Here is a 22,356-nt window from a genome sequence, read left to right as displayed (position 1 = left end):
AAAACTAATGATTGATGCTTCTCATCTCTCTCCATTCCTGTCTGTCTGCCCCTATCTATCACTCTCTCTGACTCTCTCTCTGTCTCTGTAAAAAAAACCAAAAAAAAAAAAACCCAATAAATAAAAATCTTAATAAAAAAACACATAAAAATCAGTCAATGAAAAAATGAGGTATTTACAATTCACAGTGGAATACTCTGTAGCAGTTAACAGCCAGACTCCAAATCCCCGCACCCTGAAGGTGAAGGGCAGGGACGGCTGGAAGTGACAGGAAGCCAGGTGCAGTGACACGCAGAACGACACTGCAGCTGTGCATTCAGAGCATACGCAAGCCCTATGACACGTTCCTCAGGAGTTATGAAAAGAGTCCTTTTTAAATGGATGATGACAGCCTGACCTGTGTTGGCGCAGTGGATAAAGCGTTGACCTGGAAATGCTGAGGTCGCCGGTTCAAAACCCTGGGCTTGCCTGGTCAAGGCACATATGGGAGTTGATGCTTCCTGCTCCTCCCCCCCCTTCTGTCTGTCTGTCTGTCTGTCTGTCTCTCTCTCTCCTCTAAAATGAATAAATAAATAAAATTAAAAATAAATAAATAAATAAATGGATGATGACAGGACTACACACCTAATTCACGATCCCGGCTGCCTCTGAGGAGTGAGCAGAGCGACACTGGGTCAAGGGGCTGAAGAATCAAAGGTAGTGAACACTTCTGCTGTGCTTTAACTTAAAAACAGCATAGCGTGGACACTGATGGTCAATTCTGTGGGGTGGAAGCAAGGTGTTTTTATCTTATTCTCTGTACTTCCCTATGTTTTATTTTAATAGACTTTTTAAAAATGTATTGATTTTAGAGACAGAGAGGAAAAGAGAGAGAGAAACACTGATTCGTTGTTCCACTTGATTATGCATTCGCTGGTTGATTCCTGTATATACCCTGAACAGGAATTGAATCCACGACCTTGGTGGATTGGAATGATGCTCTAACCAACTGAGTACCCAGCCAGGGTATATTTACTATCTATATTTTACTATCTCTCCAAAAAATAGTTATTTTTTTTTAAAAAGTATGTTCTGCTCCAGGCTCAGAGAGTAGCGGTGGTGTTCCGGGCAGTACTGGGCCAGGCCTCCAACACGGTGGTTGGGTGGCATTAGGGGACTGTGCTGCGCAGGCCAGTAGGACAGACACCCCAAGGCCCCCTCACCATGCTGCTCCATGTGGACCTAGTGTGGCCCAGGGGCTAGGGAAGGGCACCTGCATGGGAAACCAGAGACTCGGCTCTGCGGGCCGTCGTCCCCAGGCAGGGGTGAGGCGGTCACTTCCCAGCACCGCCCCCCACCCGGCCCGTCCGAGGCCCAGGTCTGTACCGCTGCTCCTGAGCTGCGATGTGAAGAGAGTCCATGATGAGACGCACTGCCTCCGCAATCTGCTTGGCCCTGACCGTGTGCTGCTCAAATTTGGTCTTCACCGCAGACTGGGAGATGCACTCCTGGAACAGACAGAGGTGCTGAGGGAGGTCACCCGGGGCTACCAGCCAAGGGCCAGGCTCTGGTTTTCACTGCCAGGGCCACAGCCGGTGACAGACAGCTGGGGAAGCCCAGAAGCGCCACAGACCAGATCAAAGGACTCACCTCAAACCTCCTCTCAAAATTCTGAAACTCAAGCATCCTCACTTGAAAGCCTTCTGCAAGAGCGCCCCCTAGGACAATTGCACAACATCAGTCTGGAAGTCACTTGGCAGCAGCGGAAAATGGTGAAAACCCAGAAAGCCAAGCCAATGGGCACTTGGCTAACACTGGCTGCAGAGCAAAGAGCTTCTCACCACATCCTTCCCAGAACTATTTTCTAACAGCTGACTTAGCACGGGATCGAGCTTAGCAAACATTAGGGACAAGGAGAAGTCTGTCCCATAGTCACCTCCTTCGGGCATGCCCTGGGCCTTCTGGATCCTGGCGTTGAGCACCTCCTTGGCAGACACAAAGAAGATGCGATCTCCAGCCTGGCCTCGGTCCACCACGCTCAGCTCATCCACCAGGAAGCTGGTGCAGCGCTCCATGTGCTGCCGCCGCACCTGAAGCCCAAGCAGATGGGTGTGTGTGACGGGAGCCCACAGTTCCTGACTGCTTCTTGTCTAAAAAACCAGGTAATAGCCTGACCAGGCAGTGGTACAGTGGATAGAGCGTCAGACTGGGATGCAGAGGACCCGGGTTTAAAATCCCAGTCACCAGCATGAGCATGACCCCATGGTCACTGGCTTGAGCCCAAAGGTCGCTGGCTTGAGCCCAAGGTCACTGGCTGAAGCAAGGGGTCACTCACTCTGCTGTAGCCCCCCAGTCAAGACATATGAGAAAGCAATCAATGAACAACTAAGGTGCTATAACAAAGAATCGATTCTTCTCATCTCTCTCCATTCCTGTCTGTCCCTAACTGTCCCTCTCTCTGTCTGTCACAACAACAACAACAAAACCAAGTAATACAATATATTCATACAGTTTAATATTCACAAGGTCCACAGAGTGAACCTTCTCCCACCATGTCTGCTTTCTGGCCACTAAGCTCCCCAGAACCAATACGGTCGTGGGAGTTTCTCAGTGTATTGCCTGCCACAGATTTTTTTTTAAAGATTTTATTTATTCATTTTAGAGAGGAGAGAAGAAGGAGGGAGAGAGAGAGAGAGAGAGAGAAGAGGGGAGCAGGAAGCATCAACTCCCCCATGCGCCCTGACCAGGTAAACCCAGGGTTTTGAACCGGCGACCTCAGCATTCCAGGTCGACGCTTCATCCACTGCGCCACCACAGGTCAGGCTACCACAGATATTTTATGCATATATAAGCAGAAACGCTAAAACGCCCTAAACCCTGTTCGGGCTACAGTGTCTCACTTTCATGGCCCAGGAGGAAAGGAACCTGGCGCTGAGGACCCCAGACCTGGGCTCTATGCTGCCGAGCCGAGCCCTCTGGGGCCTTGTTTATGAAATGAGAGGGCACCGTACAGTCTCGCCCAGCTATGAAGTCCTAGGTAACAGCTTCCTGTGGCCTCCTGCCGCAGGTCCGGCGCCCGTCTCAATGTTAAGAGATCTCCTCCTCGCTGCAACTGTTACATCCATCTCACAGGTGAAGGAAGAATGCACCAGCCTCCCTGCCTGGTGCCAGCCTGCTGACTACACCCTTTACCATCCCTCATCCCCAAACTCTGCCTCCTTTGCCCTTCATTTCACACATGAACCACTAGTCTTCTTCTCTCTTCTATTCTTCTTTCCTGGTGTCTTCCTAAAGCTGAGCTTGTTCTACTACGATTAATTCTTTATGAACCAAAGTGAGCACTGGCCCCAGACAAGGGTGCTTTCCAGACCTGGATGAAACCTTCTGGAGAGTGGAGGAATCTGGGGAGGTGAGTGGGAGGGTGGACAGTGCTTTTAAAGCCAGCAGCAGACACCCCCCCCCCCCCATGACCTAAGGGAACAAGGGGAAACCTTTGGTGATGAGATTCCTTCAGGAAGTCCTGAACCCGATGCAGCCTGGGAAGCAGGGAAGCGCCCTGGGTATACCCATGGGGTGGCAGTCCCCAAAGTGCTGAATCAAGAGGCACCAACCTCCTCCATGTACTCGGGCTCCGAGGCGGACGCATCCCAGCGGTTGTTCAGGATGAAGATGTTGGGGCGGGACAGGCGCTCGCTCACCTTGTGGAAGAACTGCTTTTCCTGGATGAGGGGGAGAGACCTCAGTGGAGGAGGGGCCGGACCAGCCCAGGCCCTGGGGGTGCGGGCAAGGCGCAGGAGGCTGTACCGTCTGCATCAGCGTGGACTCCGAGTTGGCCACCAGCACAAACACATCGGCGTCCAGGCAAAACTTGTCAATCCAGCTGTCCAGCTCTGTGGTGACATCGATGCCTGGGCTAGAAGTGACAGGGATAGATCGATATCAGGCGCACAGACCATGGGCCCCGCTCTCCCTGGTGGACAGACCTGAGGCAGCCAAGCAAAGGAAGGAGACAACCACAGAGGGCAGACAAGTGGGCCCTATTATCTCTTGTGGAAGCGATTTTTGCTCTTTATAACATTCCAGATTGTCTGAAATGTTTTCTGCATTCGTCACTTTTACAAAAACATTATGATTTATCATTTTACTTTGGAGACAAATATTTAAGGTGAAGTGGTGTATTTATGTGAGTCCAGTACATGATAGTACCATATTCCTTGGTAAAGTTGCAACTGGTCCTCAAAGCAGAGGCAAAGTAAAGCGCTCCTTCAGCAGAAACAAGGCACAACAGAGACCCACGGGGACAGCCTCCAGACACGGGTGTCAACGGCTACAGTAGCCAGACCCTGGAGGGAACCCAGGAGGCAAGAGGATTTGGGGGAGCCGGTTTAAATGGCAGTAACACACAAGCAGAGCGACAACAGGGCCCAGGGAACGCCAGCTCGGATCAGAGATCAGACACCGGGTCCTTGTGGTTGGAGCTCCTCGGGAGACACCTTTTCTCTCACCTGTCCATCAGCACGAGGTCATCCTTCAGCAGCGGGCATTTGGAGTTGGGCCACATGACACTCACCAGGCTGCCGGCATGCAGCTGCTCATCCTGGTGGAGGGCGTGAGCCAGCTGGTTCACAGTCTGATGGGGAGAAGACAGTCAGTTCAGGGCCGAGGATCAGCCGCTGGCCAGACCCCCTGAGCTGCCTGGCATGGCACAGGGGCCTGAGGCTGCTGCCCACCTGCCATCCCTTTCCTTTCAGTTCACGCATGAACTGAAGTCAAGAGCTGGAGATTGCAGTAAGAACCAACTGCTCTTCACTCCTCTTTTCAGCTTCTTTCTTAGACACTGTTCTAAAGCTGATGGTGTTCTGCATTTAATCTTTTTTTTTTTCTAATTTTTTAATTTATTGATTGATTTGAGAATGTGGAAGGGGAGGGTAGGATGGGGAGAAAGAAAGAGGGAAAGAGTGAAAGAGAGAGAGAGAAGGGGAGAAATATCAATTTGTTGTTGCACCTATTTTATGCATTCATTGGTTGGTACTTGTATGTGCCCTGACTGGGAATCAAACTCACAACCTTGGCATATGGGGTCAACAATCTAACCAACTGAGCTACGTCACCAGGGCTTTACATTAAGTCATTTTTCTTTTCTTTCTTTCTTTCTTTTTTTTTTTTCTTTTTTGTATTTTTCTGAAGTGAGAAGCAGGGAGGCAGAGAGACAGACTCCTGCATGCACCTGACCAGGATCCACCCAGCATGCCCACCAGGGGGCGATGCTCTGCCCATCTGGGCCATTGCTTCGCTGCAACCAGAGCCATTCTAGTGCCTGAGGTGAGGCCATGAAGCCATCCTCAGTGCCTGGGCCAACTTTGCTCCAATGGAGCCTTGGCTGCAGGAAGAGAGATAGAGAAGGAGAGGGGGAAGAGTGGAGAAGCAGATGGGTGCTTCTCCTGTGTGCCCTGGCCGGGAAATGAACCCAAGACTTCCACATACCGGGCTAATGCTCTACCACTGAGCCAACTGGTCAGGGCCTACATTAAGTCTTTTATGAACCAAAATAAGCATCTGGCTCCTAACAAGAATGCAACTGGCTCTCAGAAAAATCAAAACATGCAAGCCCCTAGCTATTATGTCAGAACCATGGAGCAAATGCAGAAATCGCTCTCTGGAAACATCCCCAAGAGGAAAAGGCACATGCTCTCTTCACGGCCAGAGAAAGGTCAGATGGCCCGCTGGGCGGCACGGAGGACAGAAGACTTCTGAGTCTAGCACCAGGTTTCAGACACCTCCCCCTGGAAGTTCTCACTCCTGAACAGCTAGGGAACGAGGCTTCCCACATCCCACCCCCAGGGTGCAGGGCGCCACCTGCTCCTTAGAGGTGCCGTTAGTCCCCTCACACTGGTCAGCCTAAGCCCAGACCCACCGTGCTGGGGGCCCAGGGCTGCAAAGGGGGCTAGCACGCCCCAGCCTGCGGCCCCACCACAGTCCCTGCACAGCACCCTCACCTTGATGCTCCTTTTCTCCTCTGAGCCCTCCGTGAGCAGGAAGGCCTCGTGGCCATCCGTGCCCTCCACCCGCAGGAAGCAATTGGTGGTGTGGCCGATCCCAGAGGGCAGAACTTTGTCCCAGAGCATGGCATTGATCACAGTGCTCTTCCCATTGCTTGTCCTGTGGGAAGGAAATACTGGCTGTCAGTGACGCTACCCACATCTGCCGCTGGGCTTTCACACTGAAGTTACCACCTGGAGGCCCCAGCCTTGTTCTCTGCAGTGACACCAGAGCCCAGACAGGCAGAGTGGGCACTGTGAGTTCAGGAAAACGGACAAATACCTCGGGCCTGCTCCTGCGACACTCCTGGTTCCTCATACAAACCTACGTGCAAGGGACTCTCACGGTGCAGAGCCAGCATGAGGACACCTCACTGTCCTTCACTAGGCTGCCACCAGCTGTAAGCCTCTCAGCATGGTCTATAGAGAACACCTGAAAGAGACCGCCCCTTTTATTTGAAACCACTGACACCCTCAGTCTAGGTGGCCTCAGCTGAATGACAGCAATGTCCCTGGTTTTACACAAAAGGCCCATTTCGCTGCTCTCCTCCATGGGCCCTTCACACACGAAGCCCCACCATGCCCCAGCCGGAAACTGCTGGCTACAGGGGAGACGGGCAGCATCCTTGCCCACCTGCCCCTCTCTAGAGTCTGGTGCTTGAGAGCGGCTACACTAGGCAGAGCCCTCGCCCGGGGCCACCAGCTCACCACAGGTGAGGACGAGAAGAAGAAAGCCTCGAGGAGCCAAGTGCACCTGAGCTGATGGTCATGAGGCAGGACTCAGGCAGAGTGCCTGTTCCTGAGGCTTCCATGTGTGCAGCATCCAACCTGTCGGGTGCTTTTTTCCCCGTATGAGATTTTCCTGTATGGGATTTTCATTTATTTTTTTAAAGGTGCTGTGGTATAATAAAAATATATTGGGTCCTTGCCCCCAGTTCCTGGCACACAGCTCCTAACACCCTTGGAATCTCCTCAATGATAGAAATGTCTTTTGTCACTCACAACCCCATTTGAGCACAGCTGTTTATGCTAACAAGGTGACCCAGGGTGGGGTCACCAGAAGACCAAGTGGTTAGAGGGCAGCTTTTAGCCCAGAGGTCCCCAAACTTTTTACTCAGGGGGCCAGTTCACTGTCCCTCAGACTGTTGGAGGGCCGGACTATAAAAAAAAACTATGAACAAATCCCTATGCACACTGCACATATCCTATTTTAAAGTAAAAAAACAAAACGGGAACAAATACAATATTTAAAAATAAAGAACAAGTAAATTTAAATCAACAAACTGACCAGTATTTCAATGGAAACTATGGGCCTGCTTTTGGCTAATGAGATGGTCAATGTGCTCCTCTTACTGACCACCAATGAAAGAGGTGCCCCCTCCAAGAGGTGTGGCGGGGGCCGGATAAATGGCCTCAGGGGGCCGCATGTGGCCCGCAGGCCGTAGTTTGGGGACCCGTTTTAGCCCCACCCACCAACTTCAGGGAGAAGGAAGGAGGGGCTACAAATGAGCGCTCTGGAGCAACCAGACCTGGGGAGCCCTTGGGTAGAGGTCTCCACAGGCCCGAGGGTGGGGCGCCCCATCCCCTGGGACAGAAGCTCCTGTACTCGGGGCCGCCTGGACCTCAGCCTGTGAACCTCTGCGCCGCCCATTTGGCATCCTTTACAGTGACAGCCTCTGTGATAAACCAGCAGACAGAGACACTGTCTCCCTGAGCTCTGTGAGCTGCCTCGCAAGTTAATCATGCTTGAAGAGGAGGTCCAGGGAACCTACATTTATAGCCAGTTGGTCAGAAGCACAGGTTTCTGAAGTGGGGGCGGTCACGTGGGACTGAGCCTGACCTGGGGCATCCGACCCTGTGTCCAGGTAGATCGCATCAGGATCGAGTTCAATCTGTAGGACAGAGGTCAGCGACCGCTGAGACCTGGGAGTGGCTGACTGGCATGGGAAGCATTCCAGAGGTGCCTACTGGACCTCAGAGTGTAACGAGAAGCAGATCTGATGGCTAAAATTGTGGAACTCTTAGATGACAACAGACGGGAATGCCTTATGACACTGAATTTGACAATTTCTTGGATGACACCAAAAGTATAGACAACAAAAGTATAAACAGTTAAGTTGGACTGTATCAAAATATAAAACTTCTATGCATCAAAGAACTGTCATCACAGTAAAAAAGTAACCCACAAAATGGGAGAAAATATTTTTAAATCATGTATCTTATAAGGGGTTAATAACCACAATATATAAAGTACAACTCAACAACAAAAAATCAAACAACCCAATTTAAAAATGGGCAAAAGACTTAATCAGACATTTCTCTATGAAAGATATAAATAAGCAATAAGCACATGAAAAGGTGCTCAACATCACTAATCATCAGGGAAACAAATCAAAACTATCAATACAATGAGATATCACCTCATACCTGTTAGGATGGCTACTCTCAAAAACCCCCAGAAAACAAGTGTGGGGAGGCTGTGCAGAAATTAAAACCCTCGTACACTGCTGGTGGAAATGTAAAATGGTGCAGTCACTGTGGAAAACAATATGGTGGTTCATCAAAAAATTAAAAATAGAACTACCACATGATTAGCAATTCCACTGCTGAGTATACACCCAAAAGAACTGATATCAGGGTCTTGAACTGATATCTGTCCACCCATGTTCATAGAAGCACTATTGACAATAGTCAAAAAGTGGAAGCAACCCAAGTGTCCAGTCAACTGGATAAATAGCTATCCAGTAGATTGGATAATGGTACATGGTACATACATACATTGTAATACTACTCATCCTTAAAAAGGAAGGGGATTCTCACATACGCTCCAACACAGATGAGCCTTGAAGACGTTACGCTAAGTGAAATAAGTCAGTCACAAAAGGAAAAATACTGTATGATTCTACTTATAGGAGGTTCCTAGGCAAATTCAGAGAGATAAAAAGTGGAATGGTGGATGCCAGGGGCTGGGGGAAGGAGGGCGGGGGAGGAGAGCAGGCAGTGATTCAACGGGCACAGTTTCGGTTTTGGGAGATGGGTGGCGGGGATGGCTGCACACTGTGTGAATGTGTACGACACTGCTGAACGGTGCGCTTCAGAATAGTTATAATGGTGAATTTTATGTTACATGTATTTTACTTTTAAGTAAAAATTAAAAAATAAGAAGAGCACCTTTGAGCACTCTGGCTGTGGTCCTGCACAAATATCCCCTCCCAGCCAAGAAGAAGGAAGGTGTGAGGGCTTCAAAGACTCACCGGCCAAAAAAAGCCACTTTCATGTGCCGCCGGGCCAGCACCTCGCTGATGCCCCTCACTTTGGACAAGTAACCTTTGACATCCAGAACCTGTTCTTCTGTCGTAACAGGGTCCAGTTCGGCATTCCTGTAGGTGTCTGCAGGTGAAGATTGAAAACGGGTCAACACCTGGGCTAAGGAGTTCCACTGCCACCAGTCTGGAAGGGACAGAGTCCACCGCCGCGGCTCCCTGCTGCTGCTGGGCTGAAGGTCCGACCCCCTATTGTGAGGCCACGGAGCGCAGTTAGGAACACGGCTTCCTGCCCTGGCTGGACGGCTCGGCTGGTTAGAGCACTGTCCAGAAGCGCAGACGTGTGGTCTGATCCCCGGCAGATCAATGTTCCTGTCCCCACCCCATCCTTTCCCTTCCTCTCTCTAAAACCAATAAAATGAGCATTAAAAAGAACATGGCTCCCAGGAACAAGACTACCTGGTTCCAATGCAAACAAGGAAGGGCTGGTCTCACCTCTTCCCAGATTTGTGACCTCAGGCAAATAAGCCTTTCTGGGTCTTACTTTCCTCATCCTTACAAGGGAGGACACAGTACCTATCTCATGTGACTCCTGCAAGGACTTAATGAATTAAAACACAAAAAGTGCTAAAGATGGTGGCTGTTGCATGCTGAATACTCAAACATTAATGGCCATCATTTACTTTTATGTTTATTACTCAACAAATATCTACGAAGTTCTCACTACATGCCAGGCACTGTTCTGATCACTTTTCAAACACAGTGTCACCCACCAATCTGAGAGTCAATAAATGGCAGAGCCAGGACAGGGACCAGACAGCCTGGCTCCCGAGTCCCAGCTCTAGGCCACCCTGTGTACCTTCCTGAGGTCCTTCCGACTGGGCCCTGCCTCCCACTCCCACCAGGTGTCCTGCTACCTGCTGCCTCACCTCCCACCTCTCCCAGTCCCCACACTCACTGTTCAGCCTCATCACTCTGGGCTTTGGTCTGTGCACCCTGGACCCTGAAGAATCAATGAACTGCCTTGGGGCCCTTTGGCCTATTCCCACTTAGCCTCAGGTCTTGCTTGGACGGCACAGCCCCCAGGAAGCCTTCCCTGCCGCCTCCAACCTGAGCCAGGTCCCACTATGCTTCCCCTATCTCAGCACTTACCTCCCCAAGGTGTAAGTGTCTGGCTCCCCCGTCTGCACCACCTACCAGGCGAGGGCCACACTGTCTGACCTCAGCACCCAGTGCTCAGCAGGAGTGCCGTGCTTACTAAGTGAATGGACCCTGGGATCACTGCCCTGCTTTTCCCCAGAGGCAGATGGGTAACACATCATGACAGAGGGAACAACTGAGCGAGACCCTCCCGCCCACCTAGTACTCGCAGCAGGGAGGTGCATCTGCAGGTTGGAGAGTACGTGGGAGTTTGGCTCTTCACCACATTTTTTAATTTTAGAGAGAAAGAGAGAGAAATACTGATTTGTTGTTCCACTTATTCACGCATTCGTTGGTTGACTGTGGTATGTGTCCTGACTAGGGACCAAACCTACAACCTTTGTGTATCAGAACAACATTATAGCCAACTGAGCTACCTGACCAGGGCACCCGCAGCGCACTCTTGCTGCAATGGACTAAATACTTATGTCCCCGCACATGATGCATACGGTATAATGACATATGGAGGTGGGGCCTTCAGGAAGGCATGCCAGTGGCACCCTCACAACTGAGATTGGTCCCGTATAAAAGGGACCCCAGGCCTGACCAGGTGGTGGCGCAGTGGACAGAGCATCAGACTGGGAAGCGGAGGACCCAGGTTCGAGACCCCAAGGTCGCCAGCTTGAGTATGGGCTCATCTGGTTTGAGCAAGGCTCACCAGCTTGAACCCAAGGTCGCTGGCTCAAGCAAGGAGTTACTCAGTCTGCTGAAAGCCCGCAGTGAAGGCACATGTGAGAAAGCAATCCATGAACAACTAAGGTGTCGCAACGAAAAACTGATGATTGATGCTTCTCATTTCTCTCCGTTCCTGTCTGTCTATCCCTCTCTCTGACCTCTGACTCTCTCTCTCTCTCTCTCTGTCCTTGTAAAAAAAAAAAAATTAAAAATAAATAAATAAATAAAAAATTTTAAAGGGACCTCAGAAAGCTAGCCAGCCCCTTCTGCCAGGCGGTTTGCATGTAACAGTACAGAGAAAGGACAGCAGTCTAGGGAGCTGGCCCTCACCAGACACCGAGTCTGCTGATGCCCTGACCGTGGACTTCCCTGCCTCCAGAAGTGTGAGAAATAAACTTCTGTTGTTTACGAGCCACCTGGCCAATAGTATTTCTATATACAGTGGCCCAAACGGACTAAGACACTTGTAAACCACTGGGCTGACAGGCCCTGGCCCCGAGAACACTGCCACAGCATCTGGAGCACATGTGGCATTTCAAGGACCAACCAACAAGGTTCCCCTACAGCTGGTGCCATGAAAAGAAGTGATGAAACCAGCAAGGCCTCGCCATGTCCATTGGTCAACCTGTCTCAGATCCATAATGTTCTCCCTTACATGGGCACGTGGGCCTCGCCTTTGGCATGAGCTTCAGAGGAAGCTGGCCCTCACGCCTGCGCCTACATTTATAAGAAACAGCCAGTAGGCCACCAGACTCTCGGTCCAAAGGTAACAGCGATCCCCTCTCCCAGCCAGGGCAGTCCCACACACATCTCAAGATCACTCAGCCCTTTCCCTTCCAGTCCACCCACAGGAAAGGCCTCGTATTTTCACAAAAAGAGAAATCAAAACACCCATCCCTGATACCATCATATAAACACCTTCCTTAGGCATGCGTCTGTCCACAGCACCATCTGAGTAAGGGACTCAGAGGGTTCACCTGGGCTCTGGGAGGACGGTGGCCTGGTCGGCCCCACCCCACATGCCCACTGCCAGGCACAGCAGAGCTACCAATAAAAAAGCAGGTAAAGAACTGGAATGATTTCAACAACAAATCTTTTAACTCCTGCATCAAGCACCATGCCAAGGGCAGGGCACAAGTGGTCCGGTCGTAGTCTCAGTCTGTCCGGGCTGCTGTAACAGCAGAAATGTATGGTTAGTCTCAGATCGGGTGCAACCTGGCTGGGTGAGGGCCCTCTTCCAGGTCGCAGACTTCTCACTGTGCCCTCCTGGCAGAAGGGGGCTAGAGAGCTTCGTGAAGTCTCTTTTATAAGAGCACAAATCTCACTGACCTCATGACACCCTCCTGACATAATCACCTCCCCAAGGTGCAGCTCCTAACACCATGACATGGGCCTTAGGATTCCAACGTGTAATGTGGGAGACACAAACATTAAGACCATAGGTTTGGACACACTTCCTTTAAGTAGCAGCTCGACATGTAAACCAACCAGAAGCCAGGCCACTCTAGTAGGAAACAGAGTGGAGGGAAGTGTGTCCCTGAGGCATTTCTAACGAACTTCCGAGGTTCTGCAGACTAGCCTTTGGAAACCCCTGGTCTCGCCTGAGCCCTGCTCTCGTGAACGAGGAGACCAAGGGCAGGTAAGACCCAGATACTGGGTCTTCACTGACAACCCAAGGCCCTGGAACTGGGGTGCCTCCCATAGAGGGAGCCTGAGAAAGCCAATGACTAGAGGTGGCGCTGAGACTGAGTGATTCCGGGAACCCGTCCTTCTCTGCTGATCAAGCAGGGACTACAGGTTGGGCTCAAATTAGTAACTAATGAAAAAGGTGCCAGCGAGGCAAGTTTTCTATTCATAGTCCTGTTGCCTAAAAATATCAGAGAGAACACCCTGGTCAGAGATAAAGAACACCCAGAAAGAGCCTGGTGTGTTTGTTTTTGTTGATGAGAGCGAGGAAGAGAGGGAGGGGGAGAAAGAGAGAAAAAAAGAGAGAGAGAAGCATCAACTTGTTGTTCCACTTAGTTGTGCCACTGATTGCTTCTCATATGTGCTCTGACAGGGGCTCGAACCGGTGATCTTGGGTCAAGCTGGCGCCACCCCTGGGATCAAGCCCGTGACTCCAGAGCCTGGTATTAATGGCAGCCAAACCTGGGCCAAGGGAAACACCTGGGCTTTGGAGTCAGAGACACCTGGGTAAAGCCTCCCGTGTCACTTACAGAGTATCACACAACTCTCCAACCTCAGTCTGCTGGGGTTTTAGACAGAGATAAAATTCACCTACCCCTCATGATTAAATGAAAGGGTATACAGAGAATTCTTAAATGATAGGTCCCTTGTTTCCCTGGCGAATCTCCCAGGAGCCCAACTCCACAAGCAGAGCATTGCTGAAGGTGACAGCGCATCTGGGTACAAGCCCCCCAAGTGCGGGGCTCTTCCCGCCCATCCCCAACCCTGCCGCCTATACATCCAAACAGGCAGAGTGGGCTGGCTCAGCAGCTGCCTGTCTCACCTTCCAGGAAGGTAGCGCTCTCTTGAATGTAGGCCCCCAGCTGCTCAAAAATGCCATTGATCTTCTTCTTGGCAGTGACAAAGTGCTTCAATGGGGAAGCATTCACCTCAGCCATGTGTCTCTTATCCTTCTTGACTGTGACAATGGAGTTGCATCGAGGGAAGAACAGGGACATCGCGCTGTAAGAGAAAACACTATAAGCAAACTAGGCACACCCAACCTGAACATTCTGCTAGCGGTACAGCAGGTGTAGGATGGGGAAATGGGACCAGCCCGAGTCCATCGAGACAGGGGCCCTCCAGGACTAGATCAAACAGGTGAAATAAAGAGCGGCATCTCTAGAGTAAGAAAGGACCGCATGCCTGGTGGTGGCGCAGTGGATAGCGCATCAACCTGGGACGCTGAGGTCCCAGGTTTGAAATCCCAAGGTTGCCAGCTTGAGCATGGGTTCATCAAAGTGATCCCATGGTCACTGACTTGAGCCCAAAGTCACTGTCTTGAGCAAGGGTCACTGGCTTGGCTTGAGCACCCCGGTCAAGGCAAGTATGAGAAGCAATCAAAGAACAACTAAAGGCCCTGGCCGGTTGGCTCAGCGGTAGAGCGTCGGCCTGGCGTGCAGGAGTCCCAGGTTCGATTCCCGGCCAGGGCACACAGGAGAAGTGCCCATCTGCTTCTCCACCCCTCCCCCTCTCCTTCCTCTCTGTCTCTCTCTTCCCCTCCCGTAGCCGAGGCTCCACTGGAGCAAAGATGGCCCGGGCGCTGGGGATGGCTCTGTGGCCTCTGCCTCAGGCGCTAGAATGGCTCTGGATGTAACAGAGCGACGCTCCAGATGGGCAGAACATCGCCCCCTGGTGGGCATGCCAGGTGGATCCCGGTCAGGCGCATGGAGGAGTCTGTCTGACTACCTCCCCGTTTCCAGCTTCGGAAAAATTAAAAAATAAATAAATAAAAATAAAAATAAAAATAAAAAATAAAAATAAAAAAAAGAACAACTAAAGCCTGACCGGGCGGTGGCGCAGTGGATAGAGCGTCAAACTGGGATGCGGAAGACCCAGGTTCAAGACCCCGAGGTCTCCAGCTTGAGCGAGGCCTCATCTGGTTTGAGCAAAAGCTCACCAGCTTGAGCCCAAGGTCGCTGGCTCGAGCAAGGGGTTACTCGGTCTGCTGAAGGCCCACGGTCAAGGCACATATGAGGGGGCAGTCAATGAACAATTAAGGTGTTGCAATGCGCAACGAAAAACTAATGATTGATGCTTCTCATCTCTCCGTTCCTGTCTGTCTGTCCCTATCTATCCCTCTCTCTGACTCTCTGTCTCTGTAAAAAAAAAAAAAAAAAAAAAAAAGAACAACTAAAGTGCTGCAACTAAAGCAACAACAAGTTGATGCTTCTCTCTCTCAAAACAAAACAAAAAAAAAGAGCAGGAAACGAACTCGCAGGACACTAGGGTCAATCACCCTGTCGCACAGTACGGGCACTCAGTCCCTGAAGCTAGGGCCCCGAGTTCAGGCCTAGTGCTGGCTGTTCCTTGTCTGTTGAACAGTGACAGGCCCTGCCTTCCCCATCTCAGAGATGGGGAGGAATGGAGAGGTGACACACAGAGAAGCCCTCCTCTGCGTCTCAGGCACAAAAGCATAGCAGAAATCTCCCTGATTCCTTATCCATCCCCTGCCTCAGAAGACACGCCGAACACTGAAAGCAAAGGGCTGTTCAAGGCCAGTGCCCACCCCTCGACACCGGCCACTCTGCTGCCCAGGTCCCTGCGGCCCAAATTTCTAACAGATTTTGGTTTTTGGATTGGGTGGTGGGGAGGGGCACGGGGAACAATGATCCTCAAGGGAAAGGTCTATAATTTACTTAAGAATATTTATTGGTCTCCTCATTATCATTGTATACACAGTAGAAAATGTGGAAACTCACAGTAAAAAAATCCACAACCCCACTGTGAACAACAGAGGGGCTATGTAGTGCCTCTGACAAGCTCAGCGACCAAAAGTAACCTCACAGAATGATCTGATGATACATTCTTAATGGGGCAGGTCAAGGTGGGCAGTCACACCTCAGTAGAAGGTTTACCTTTGCCTTACATTTCTGGCCTTGAGTTAACAAACCTCTCAAACGCCAGAGTCATCCCTTTATTAGCTCTCTACGAGGCGTTCCACCCTCACAGCAACACGAGTCTTCTGTCCAAACACCATCTCTATTCGCTGTAAAGGCTCAGTGTTAACTTCGCTGTGCCACCAATATAAAAGTGTGCATCTCTCCAATGTGCTTGTTATCCCATCAGAGATTTTCCAGCTTGACTTTCTCCGCCTGCTTAGACGGCCACCAATGGACTTTATGTCATTGTCCTTAGGTTCCCTCCTTTGATTTCAAACGCACAAGAAAAACTGACCCTGCCACTGTCCATAGCAGTGTCTCAGTCTTGCTTCTGGGCAAGTCCTTGGTTTGGCTCTAACAGACTCTTGTAAAATATTTCTGTAGGTTTGGAAGTTACATGGATACCGCCATCCTGTGATCAGCACTGTGAACGTTTATCCTCACAGCCCGTTTCTGTATGGACAGCTCTCTGGCTCCCACTCACACACACACCTTCATAGCCTCCTTTTCTCAACAGCAGTGATACGGTAGAGGTCGCAAGACTTGACTCCAAAGTTCTAGAGATCTTTGGCTAAAGTCAGAAGAGGCAGACACACCAGAGAAGGTGGCACCTAGATGTGGTTGGGAACTTCTGGTCCCAAAAGTCGACTGTTCCCCAGAGACCCCACTACACACAGAGCAGAACCCTCAGCTCCTGGGAAGTCCAAGGAAACAGGCCCCTCAGGGATGAGGCAGTGTGCACAACCACATGGGTGTGCCTGGCTCCACCCTCCTGAACATTCAGCAAACTCCTGTCCACCACGCCCTTTCCTGCAGCCCTAATCACACAGCCATCAGCTCTCCGCCTCCCACACCCTCCTCCTACCAAGCCTTCGCTCTCTCCATCTGGGAAAGGAGACAGTGTTGCTCATGAGTGAGCATGTTCAAGAAACTTCCAAAGGGTTCCAAAGAGTGCTGAATAAGATCCTGGGAAGCAGAAAGAACACCTAGGAAAAGTACTTTTAGCATAATAACTGAAAACTGGCTGAGGAACTGACCATCCCAAAGATTGGGCAGAAAGACGGACAGACACACAGGGAAATGGGAACCCACATGTTTTGCCTCAACCTACGAATTACTTTGTGTTGGTAATGACTTCTGGGGAGATAGGAGAAGTGACTGTATTGTCCATTTCTACCTCCTTCCTCAGTAAGACGCCACAACGGTGGGAGAGGTTTTCTTAGCATGGAGGCCACATGTCAAAGGCTTAAATAAGAGAGACAGCAGAGCTCTGAGAAGGGACACTGGGAGGAAAGCACCATTGGCTCCTCCAAAGCAGAAAGGAGAGAGCACTGAAATCAGGCTGACTTTGGTCAGCAGTTAAGACTGTTAGAGAAATAGGGACGCACACAAAAGAGGAACACACCGAAGGGAGAAAAAGGATCTGAGATGGGGCATGCTGTAGCATTGCAGGTGACAGATCTGGAATGACACACAGTTGGGTTCAAATCGTGCTTGGTCTCTTTCTAGGCTACAAACACTGGACAAGAGATTTAACCCCAGAGCCCTGGATTTCTTCATGTGTAAAGCAAGCATGATGGCACATGGACTGAGAAGATAGGACGACATGGTACAAGCTCAAACATAGCTTTACATGTTATGTATAAAGCAGCGACAACAAACTCCACCCGCAAGATTACAACACATAGCCTTCAGGGAAGGGCAGGTGCAGCCCCACAACACACACACCACGCTCCCCCAGCAGCTGCCATGAGGGTGGAGTAAATCAACAGGCCGGTGCAGGGCTGAGAGCCAGCTGTGCTCAGCCCCAGAAGCAACCTGATGCAGGCAGCAAGTTCCCTGAGATCAGAGGGGCTTTTACAAATGCTTTAAAGTTCTGGTCACTGTTTGCAAGTCCAAAGGATAGGAGACCAAAAGTGTTAGTGTTCAGTAAGTACAAGATTCAAAGGCCTGCACACTTGGGAACATTCAGTGGTTTGACGTTACAAGGTCTACCGGGACTTCAGCTTGTCCAGGAGCTACCCTGCTCTCACCGTTCCCTAACCTACAGCTGCACACTCACACCCCAAATTGCACATGTGGAAACTCAAGCGTGGAACCTCCAATGTGGAACCCCCAACCGCTCCAAACTCTTGATTTCTCTGGCTCTGTTAATTTCCAAGCCGAGATTCCACATTTGTGTTGCACATGCTGCTTTTAGCCTGGAATCCTCTTTCTTTTTTCACCCATTCGACTCCTACTGTCCTTCTAGACCTAACACTCTATAGCAGCGGTTCTCAACCTGTGGGTCGCGACCCCGGCGGGGGTGGAACGACCAAAACACAGGGGTCGCCTAAAGCCATCTGTGTTTTGGTCGTTCGACCCCCGCCGGGGTCGCGACCCACAGGTTGAGAACCGCTGCTCTATAGTGTCACCCCTTCCATGAAGCCTTCCCTGATGTCTCCATGGAGGACAATATAACCTTACCAGACAGTTTGGTTTTTTACCACTCTTGACTCCCTGTCTAGTCAAGGAGCTTCTAGAAAGCCAGTCTCTGACAGAGAGCAGTGGTGATTGCTCTTCCATTTCTACTTTCCTCCTCCACAACTCTGAGAAACATGGTTTGAGCTAGTGAATGCCCTGTATGGGTGAGTACCTTCTTATGCTTCCATCCCTGAAATATACAAATCTACTTTTTTTCTTAAAAAAGCAGCTTTTGACTAACCATCTGTTTCTCAGCATTTGGAGCTCAGTGAGTCAAGAGTTAAACAATCCTTTCAGATTTCAGGGTTTAATCCTTCCAAAGAGCAAGCCAGACACGCGTAGGTACACAAACAGACCAAAGTTGTAAGATATACGCACACAAGCCAAAATAGGGCCCCTACTATCTTGGGACCTCGTCTGCTGGCCTCCTCGTCTTCCAGAGTGGTTGGTGGGAGGTGGCTGGGTTCCTGTTCCTCCTCTGGGAAGCCCTGATAGTCCCTACTTTATCACAGGGCTCACCGCAGGCCAGTGGGGCCAGTCCCACAGGCATATCTGGGCCAGAGTCCAGCTCCAGTATCAGCTACACATTATGCTTCAAGATGTTGACTGCTGCAAAGCACTTTTGCGGTCATGGTTTCGGATCGTTTACAGCAGCATTTCCCAAAGTGTGGTCCATAGCACTCGAGTGTACCCAATGTTCCAGGCAGAATCAATTTGTGCAACATCACATGCTTCAAATCCCCTCCACTGGAGCACATGAGCAGAGTTAAAGACCTTGTGAAGCAAGGCCTATTGTAAAAACACTAGTTTAACTGTCCTTAATGCAGCCTGTCCCAAATTTATCTGAAGAAACCCTTCTTCTATGTAATTGTTTTAAAAATCCTAAGGATCGCACTTTGGGAAAGTCTCATTCATCCTGGTAGTCTCCGACTCCCATCCCAAAGAACTGCTGGGGTCACAATATTAACAGATTGCTACTAACAGTAACCTAAGACCAGAGCCAACCCCAATTCTAAACCGAAACTATTAGCATTCCAAGGTAATCAAAAGCTTTGCCTCAACTTATGCTATTAGTAGAGCAGCATTAGGTGTCCCAGGTATAGCAAGAACAGTAGCAAAATTCACTGCAAGGTGTGTCTGGGTCCCAAGCACAGTCCCTGGGTCCACATCACCTCCTTACCCAGATTTATGCACAGCAACTCCTAGCAGGGAAAAGAAAATGGATCCACGGATCGTCTGTTGACACAACTGGAACAGAGGAGAAGCTGAGAAATTGAAACAAAGAGTATACAGGGTAAAGAGGGCAAAGCTGACTCCTAGAAGAGCTGGGATAAGGAGCCAATCTCTGCCGGGCAGAGAGCGGGAGGGCGGAGCCAGCAAAGCAGAGAACAAACAGGGAAGACTCATTCTTCAGAGGGCCTAGCAATCCCAGCTACTTTCTGACTGTCAACCCCTCAATGGGCTCTCTCAGCAACCAGTCAAATCCTCCATGGGAGTAGAAAAGAGACAGTTTGTCAACACAGGTTGGAAAACTCCAGCTCTGTGCAAAGATGGCCCCATCCAAGAGACCTGCTGCTGGCTGGCTATCAGAGCACATCCCTTTCCCCTCAACCCAGATCCAGAGTACAAGATGTCACAGTCACCACTTACTTTTTTAGATGGTGTGAGACCTTCACAGGGTGGGCATCGTGGACATGGCTGGGTCAAAAAGACAAAGTTCTCTTCTGTTCTGTCTCAGGTGGAGGTTGGCTACTGATTGTGTTAACTCCACCAATTCCAACTTTGGGGGGAAGAAGGGGGGGGGAACATGTCAACAGACAGCAAAAACATTGGTATGCAAAACATGTCCAATCAGGTAATAAAGCTAAGCAAACTCATCCCTGAGGAAAGCTTACTCATTGAGGTTCTGGGTGACAGGTGAAGTGCCCTGCAGAAAACACAACACGCAGGTGTGGGGCCAATCCTGGCTGTGCACAAACACATATTCAGTCATGTGATGCTCAGACATGTGCTGGGGAGAAGCTGGCAGTGGCACATCCCGAGGAGGGAGAGAAGGGAGCAGAACCATAGGACAAGATCTGGGCTTGAGGGCTGTGGAACTGAAGGCTAAACAGACAACCATAACGAGAGTGTACTAAGTGTATTCACTGACCTAAGGGGAGGTCAGCGCAGGGCGCTACCATGATGAACGTGGGCACTCATGCTGTGTTGAGTAAATGCTGGTAAGATAAAAGACAGGATAAGAAATGGGGAAAGGGAGGGAGTGAAAGGCGGTGGAGAAGCCTGGGAAGGCGGGGGCGCCGGGAGCCTTAGGGAACCCCACCTCGAGTCCCGCCCCTTCCTCGCAGGGCCAAGGAGGGTCGGGCGGCGAGGTCAGAGCGTGGGGACGCCGCTCGCCCGCCCGGATCTGGTACCTCAGGGCCCCAGCATCCCACCGGACCACGCCGGGGCGCTCAAGACTCGCTCGAGTGGACCAGGCCCAACCCCACCATCCCGGTGCGCTCGCCCTCTCACCTTCACCTTCCCGGCCTCGCGGCGGCCATCATGGCCCCAACGTCACCAGCAAGCGCCAGATCGGGGAGAGGCGGGAGGAGAAGGAAGGTCCTGCGCGTCACTAGCCGCCACAGGTCTGCCGCTCTCGTCTCGGTGAGCCGTTGGACTCCGAGCTCAGCTGGTTGGACTCTACCTCTCTTTATGGGTCAGGGGTTCGCCTGCTCAGCGCCTGGAGAGGCGTCTCTGCGCGCCCCTTCACCGTCCGGGCGTCCCAAGCCGATGACGTAATCGCGGGGCTCCCGCTGCATCCTGGGGGCTGTAGTTCCGCGCGGAGCCTGTCTGGGCTGGGGTGGGCGGAGCCTCCAGCTGTCAAGGCGCAAAGAAAACAAGGGCGTGGATTAGAGGTTCCCGCTCTTTCGTTTGGTACCCCAGAGCCTTGTTCCAAGGCCTTTGCTAGCTCTGGAATCTAAGCTTTCGTTTTGTAATTTTAGTGAAGCGCTCTCAAAAGGAAGACAGGAAGCAGGGACGAGCTTCCCTTCAATTGACTTTGAGAAGTCAGAACAGTAACAACAAGCTGGTCCTTAACATACCGTATCATTTTATTTAACCTTCACAGCAATTCCAGGAGGCTCAGAAAGATCACCCCAGTTCACATAGGGCAGATCACTGGGTCTCATTATGTGCCAGGCACTAGTCTACAGCAATAAATAGGTCTCCTGATGGCCTCAGCAAAACAGGGAAGGCCCCAAGCCTGGGCTTCCCAGTGTGGCAGCCACCAAGCCATGTGTGTCCCGGGGCCACGTGTGAATAGAAATGCGCTCTAAGACTTAATACCAAAAAAGAGTATGTAAATGATCTCATTAATATTTTTGTATTGATTATGTGTTAAAGTTGTGGACTTTCTTTATTTAATGTTTATTTTATTGACCTGAGGGAGAAAGGAAGGGAAAGAGAGAGACAGGAACATTAATCTGTTCCTGTATGTGCCCTGAGCAGGGATCTAACCAGCAACCTGCTGGCCAGGGCCAAGGTTGTGGACTTTAAGAGGGGCTTCTGTGGAAAGCAACCTCACCAGGTGATCTGAGTATAAATTCCTAACTGGGCCGGCAGTAGTGGGTAGTCACACCCCAGACATACAACTTCTTTACTGAAAGGTCTATCTTTACCTTAAGCAAGCCCCTTGCCCATTGTCTCTGTGCATCTAGGTTAACATACCTTTGAAAGGCCCCCTTTCAGACCCCTCAAGATAGTACATAATCTTGAAATCTTTTTTTCTTCTTCTTTTTTTTGTGACAGAGACAGAGAGAGGGACAGACAGACAGACAGGAAGGGAGAAAGATGACAAGCATTAATTCTTTGTTGCGGCACCTTAGTTGTTCATTGACTACTTTCTCATATGTGCCTGGACCGGGGGAGGGGGGTTTATAGCCTGTCCTCAAGTCAGGGTTTCAAACCTGGGTCCTCTACATCCCAGTCTGACACTCTGTCCACTGCGCCACCACCTGGTCAGGCAAGACAGTACATAATCTTAACTATTCTGTAACCCCATTCCCAAATTGCTTCCTCCCACCTTCATGTACTCTTCCTCCCATTCCCTCAATTACAAATGCATAAAAAAAGCTGCAAACCTGTTATTTT

At 50.6% G+C, this 22,356-nt stretch overlaps 1 protein-coding gene across 5 annotated transcripts in view; it reads right to left on the bottom strand.

Annotated features, from left to right (window-relative positions):
* The window catches only part of MFN2 (mitofusin 2), a 33,015-nt gene extending 10,659 nt beyond the window's left edge, over nucleotides 1-22,356 (bottom strand). Inside the window, exons 1-13 of one of the 5 annotated variants that reach the window (XM_066375088.1) lie at nucleotides 20,740-22,356; nucleotides 20,378-20,444; nucleotides 19,876-20,005; nucleotides 19,406-19,490; nucleotides 13,665-13,843; nucleotides 9,272-9,407; nucleotides 5,976-6,138; nucleotides 4,485-4,609; nucleotides 3,784-3,892; nucleotides 3,591-3,698; nucleotides 1,916-2,069; nucleotides 1,630-1,697; nucleotides 1,366-1,487 (exon numbers count right to left, since the gene is read on the bottom strand). In XM_066375088.1, coding sequence (XP_066231185.1) covers nucleotides 1,366-1,487; nucleotides 1,630-1,697; nucleotides 1,916-2,069; nucleotides 3,591-3,698; nucleotides 3,784-3,892; nucleotides 4,485-4,609; nucleotides 5,976-6,138; nucleotides 9,272-9,407; nucleotides 13,665-13,839 — 1,160 coding nt within the window. In that variant the 5' untranslated portion in view covers nucleotides 13,840-13,843; nucleotides 19,406-19,490; nucleotides 19,876-20,005; nucleotides 20,378-20,444; nucleotides 20,740-22,356. Of the gene's footprint in view, nucleotides 1-1,365; nucleotides 1,488-1,629; nucleotides 1,698-1,915; nucleotides 2,070-3,590; nucleotides 3,699-3,783; nucleotides 3,893-4,484; nucleotides 4,610-5,975; nucleotides 6,139-9,271; nucleotides 9,408-13,664; nucleotides 13,844-19,405; nucleotides 19,491-19,875; nucleotides 20,006-20,120; nucleotides 20,202-20,377; nucleotides 20,445-20,739 lie in introns of those variants that run through there. The other 4 variants (XM_066375087.1, XM_066375091.1, XM_066375089.1 and 1 more) reach the window with 4 other exon arrangements.

Source organism: Saccopteryx leptura, chromosome 3 (assembly GCF_036850995.1).
Source record: "Saccopteryx leptura isolate mSacLep1 chromosome 3, mSacLep1_pri_phased_curated, whole genome shotgun sequence".
Lineage (NCBI taxonomy): Eukaryota > Metazoa > Chordata > Mammalia > Chiroptera > Emballonuridae > Saccopteryx > Saccopteryx leptura.
Note: the sequence above shows the minus strand (reverse complement) of the source record. Positions and strands in the feature narration are given on the sequence as shown.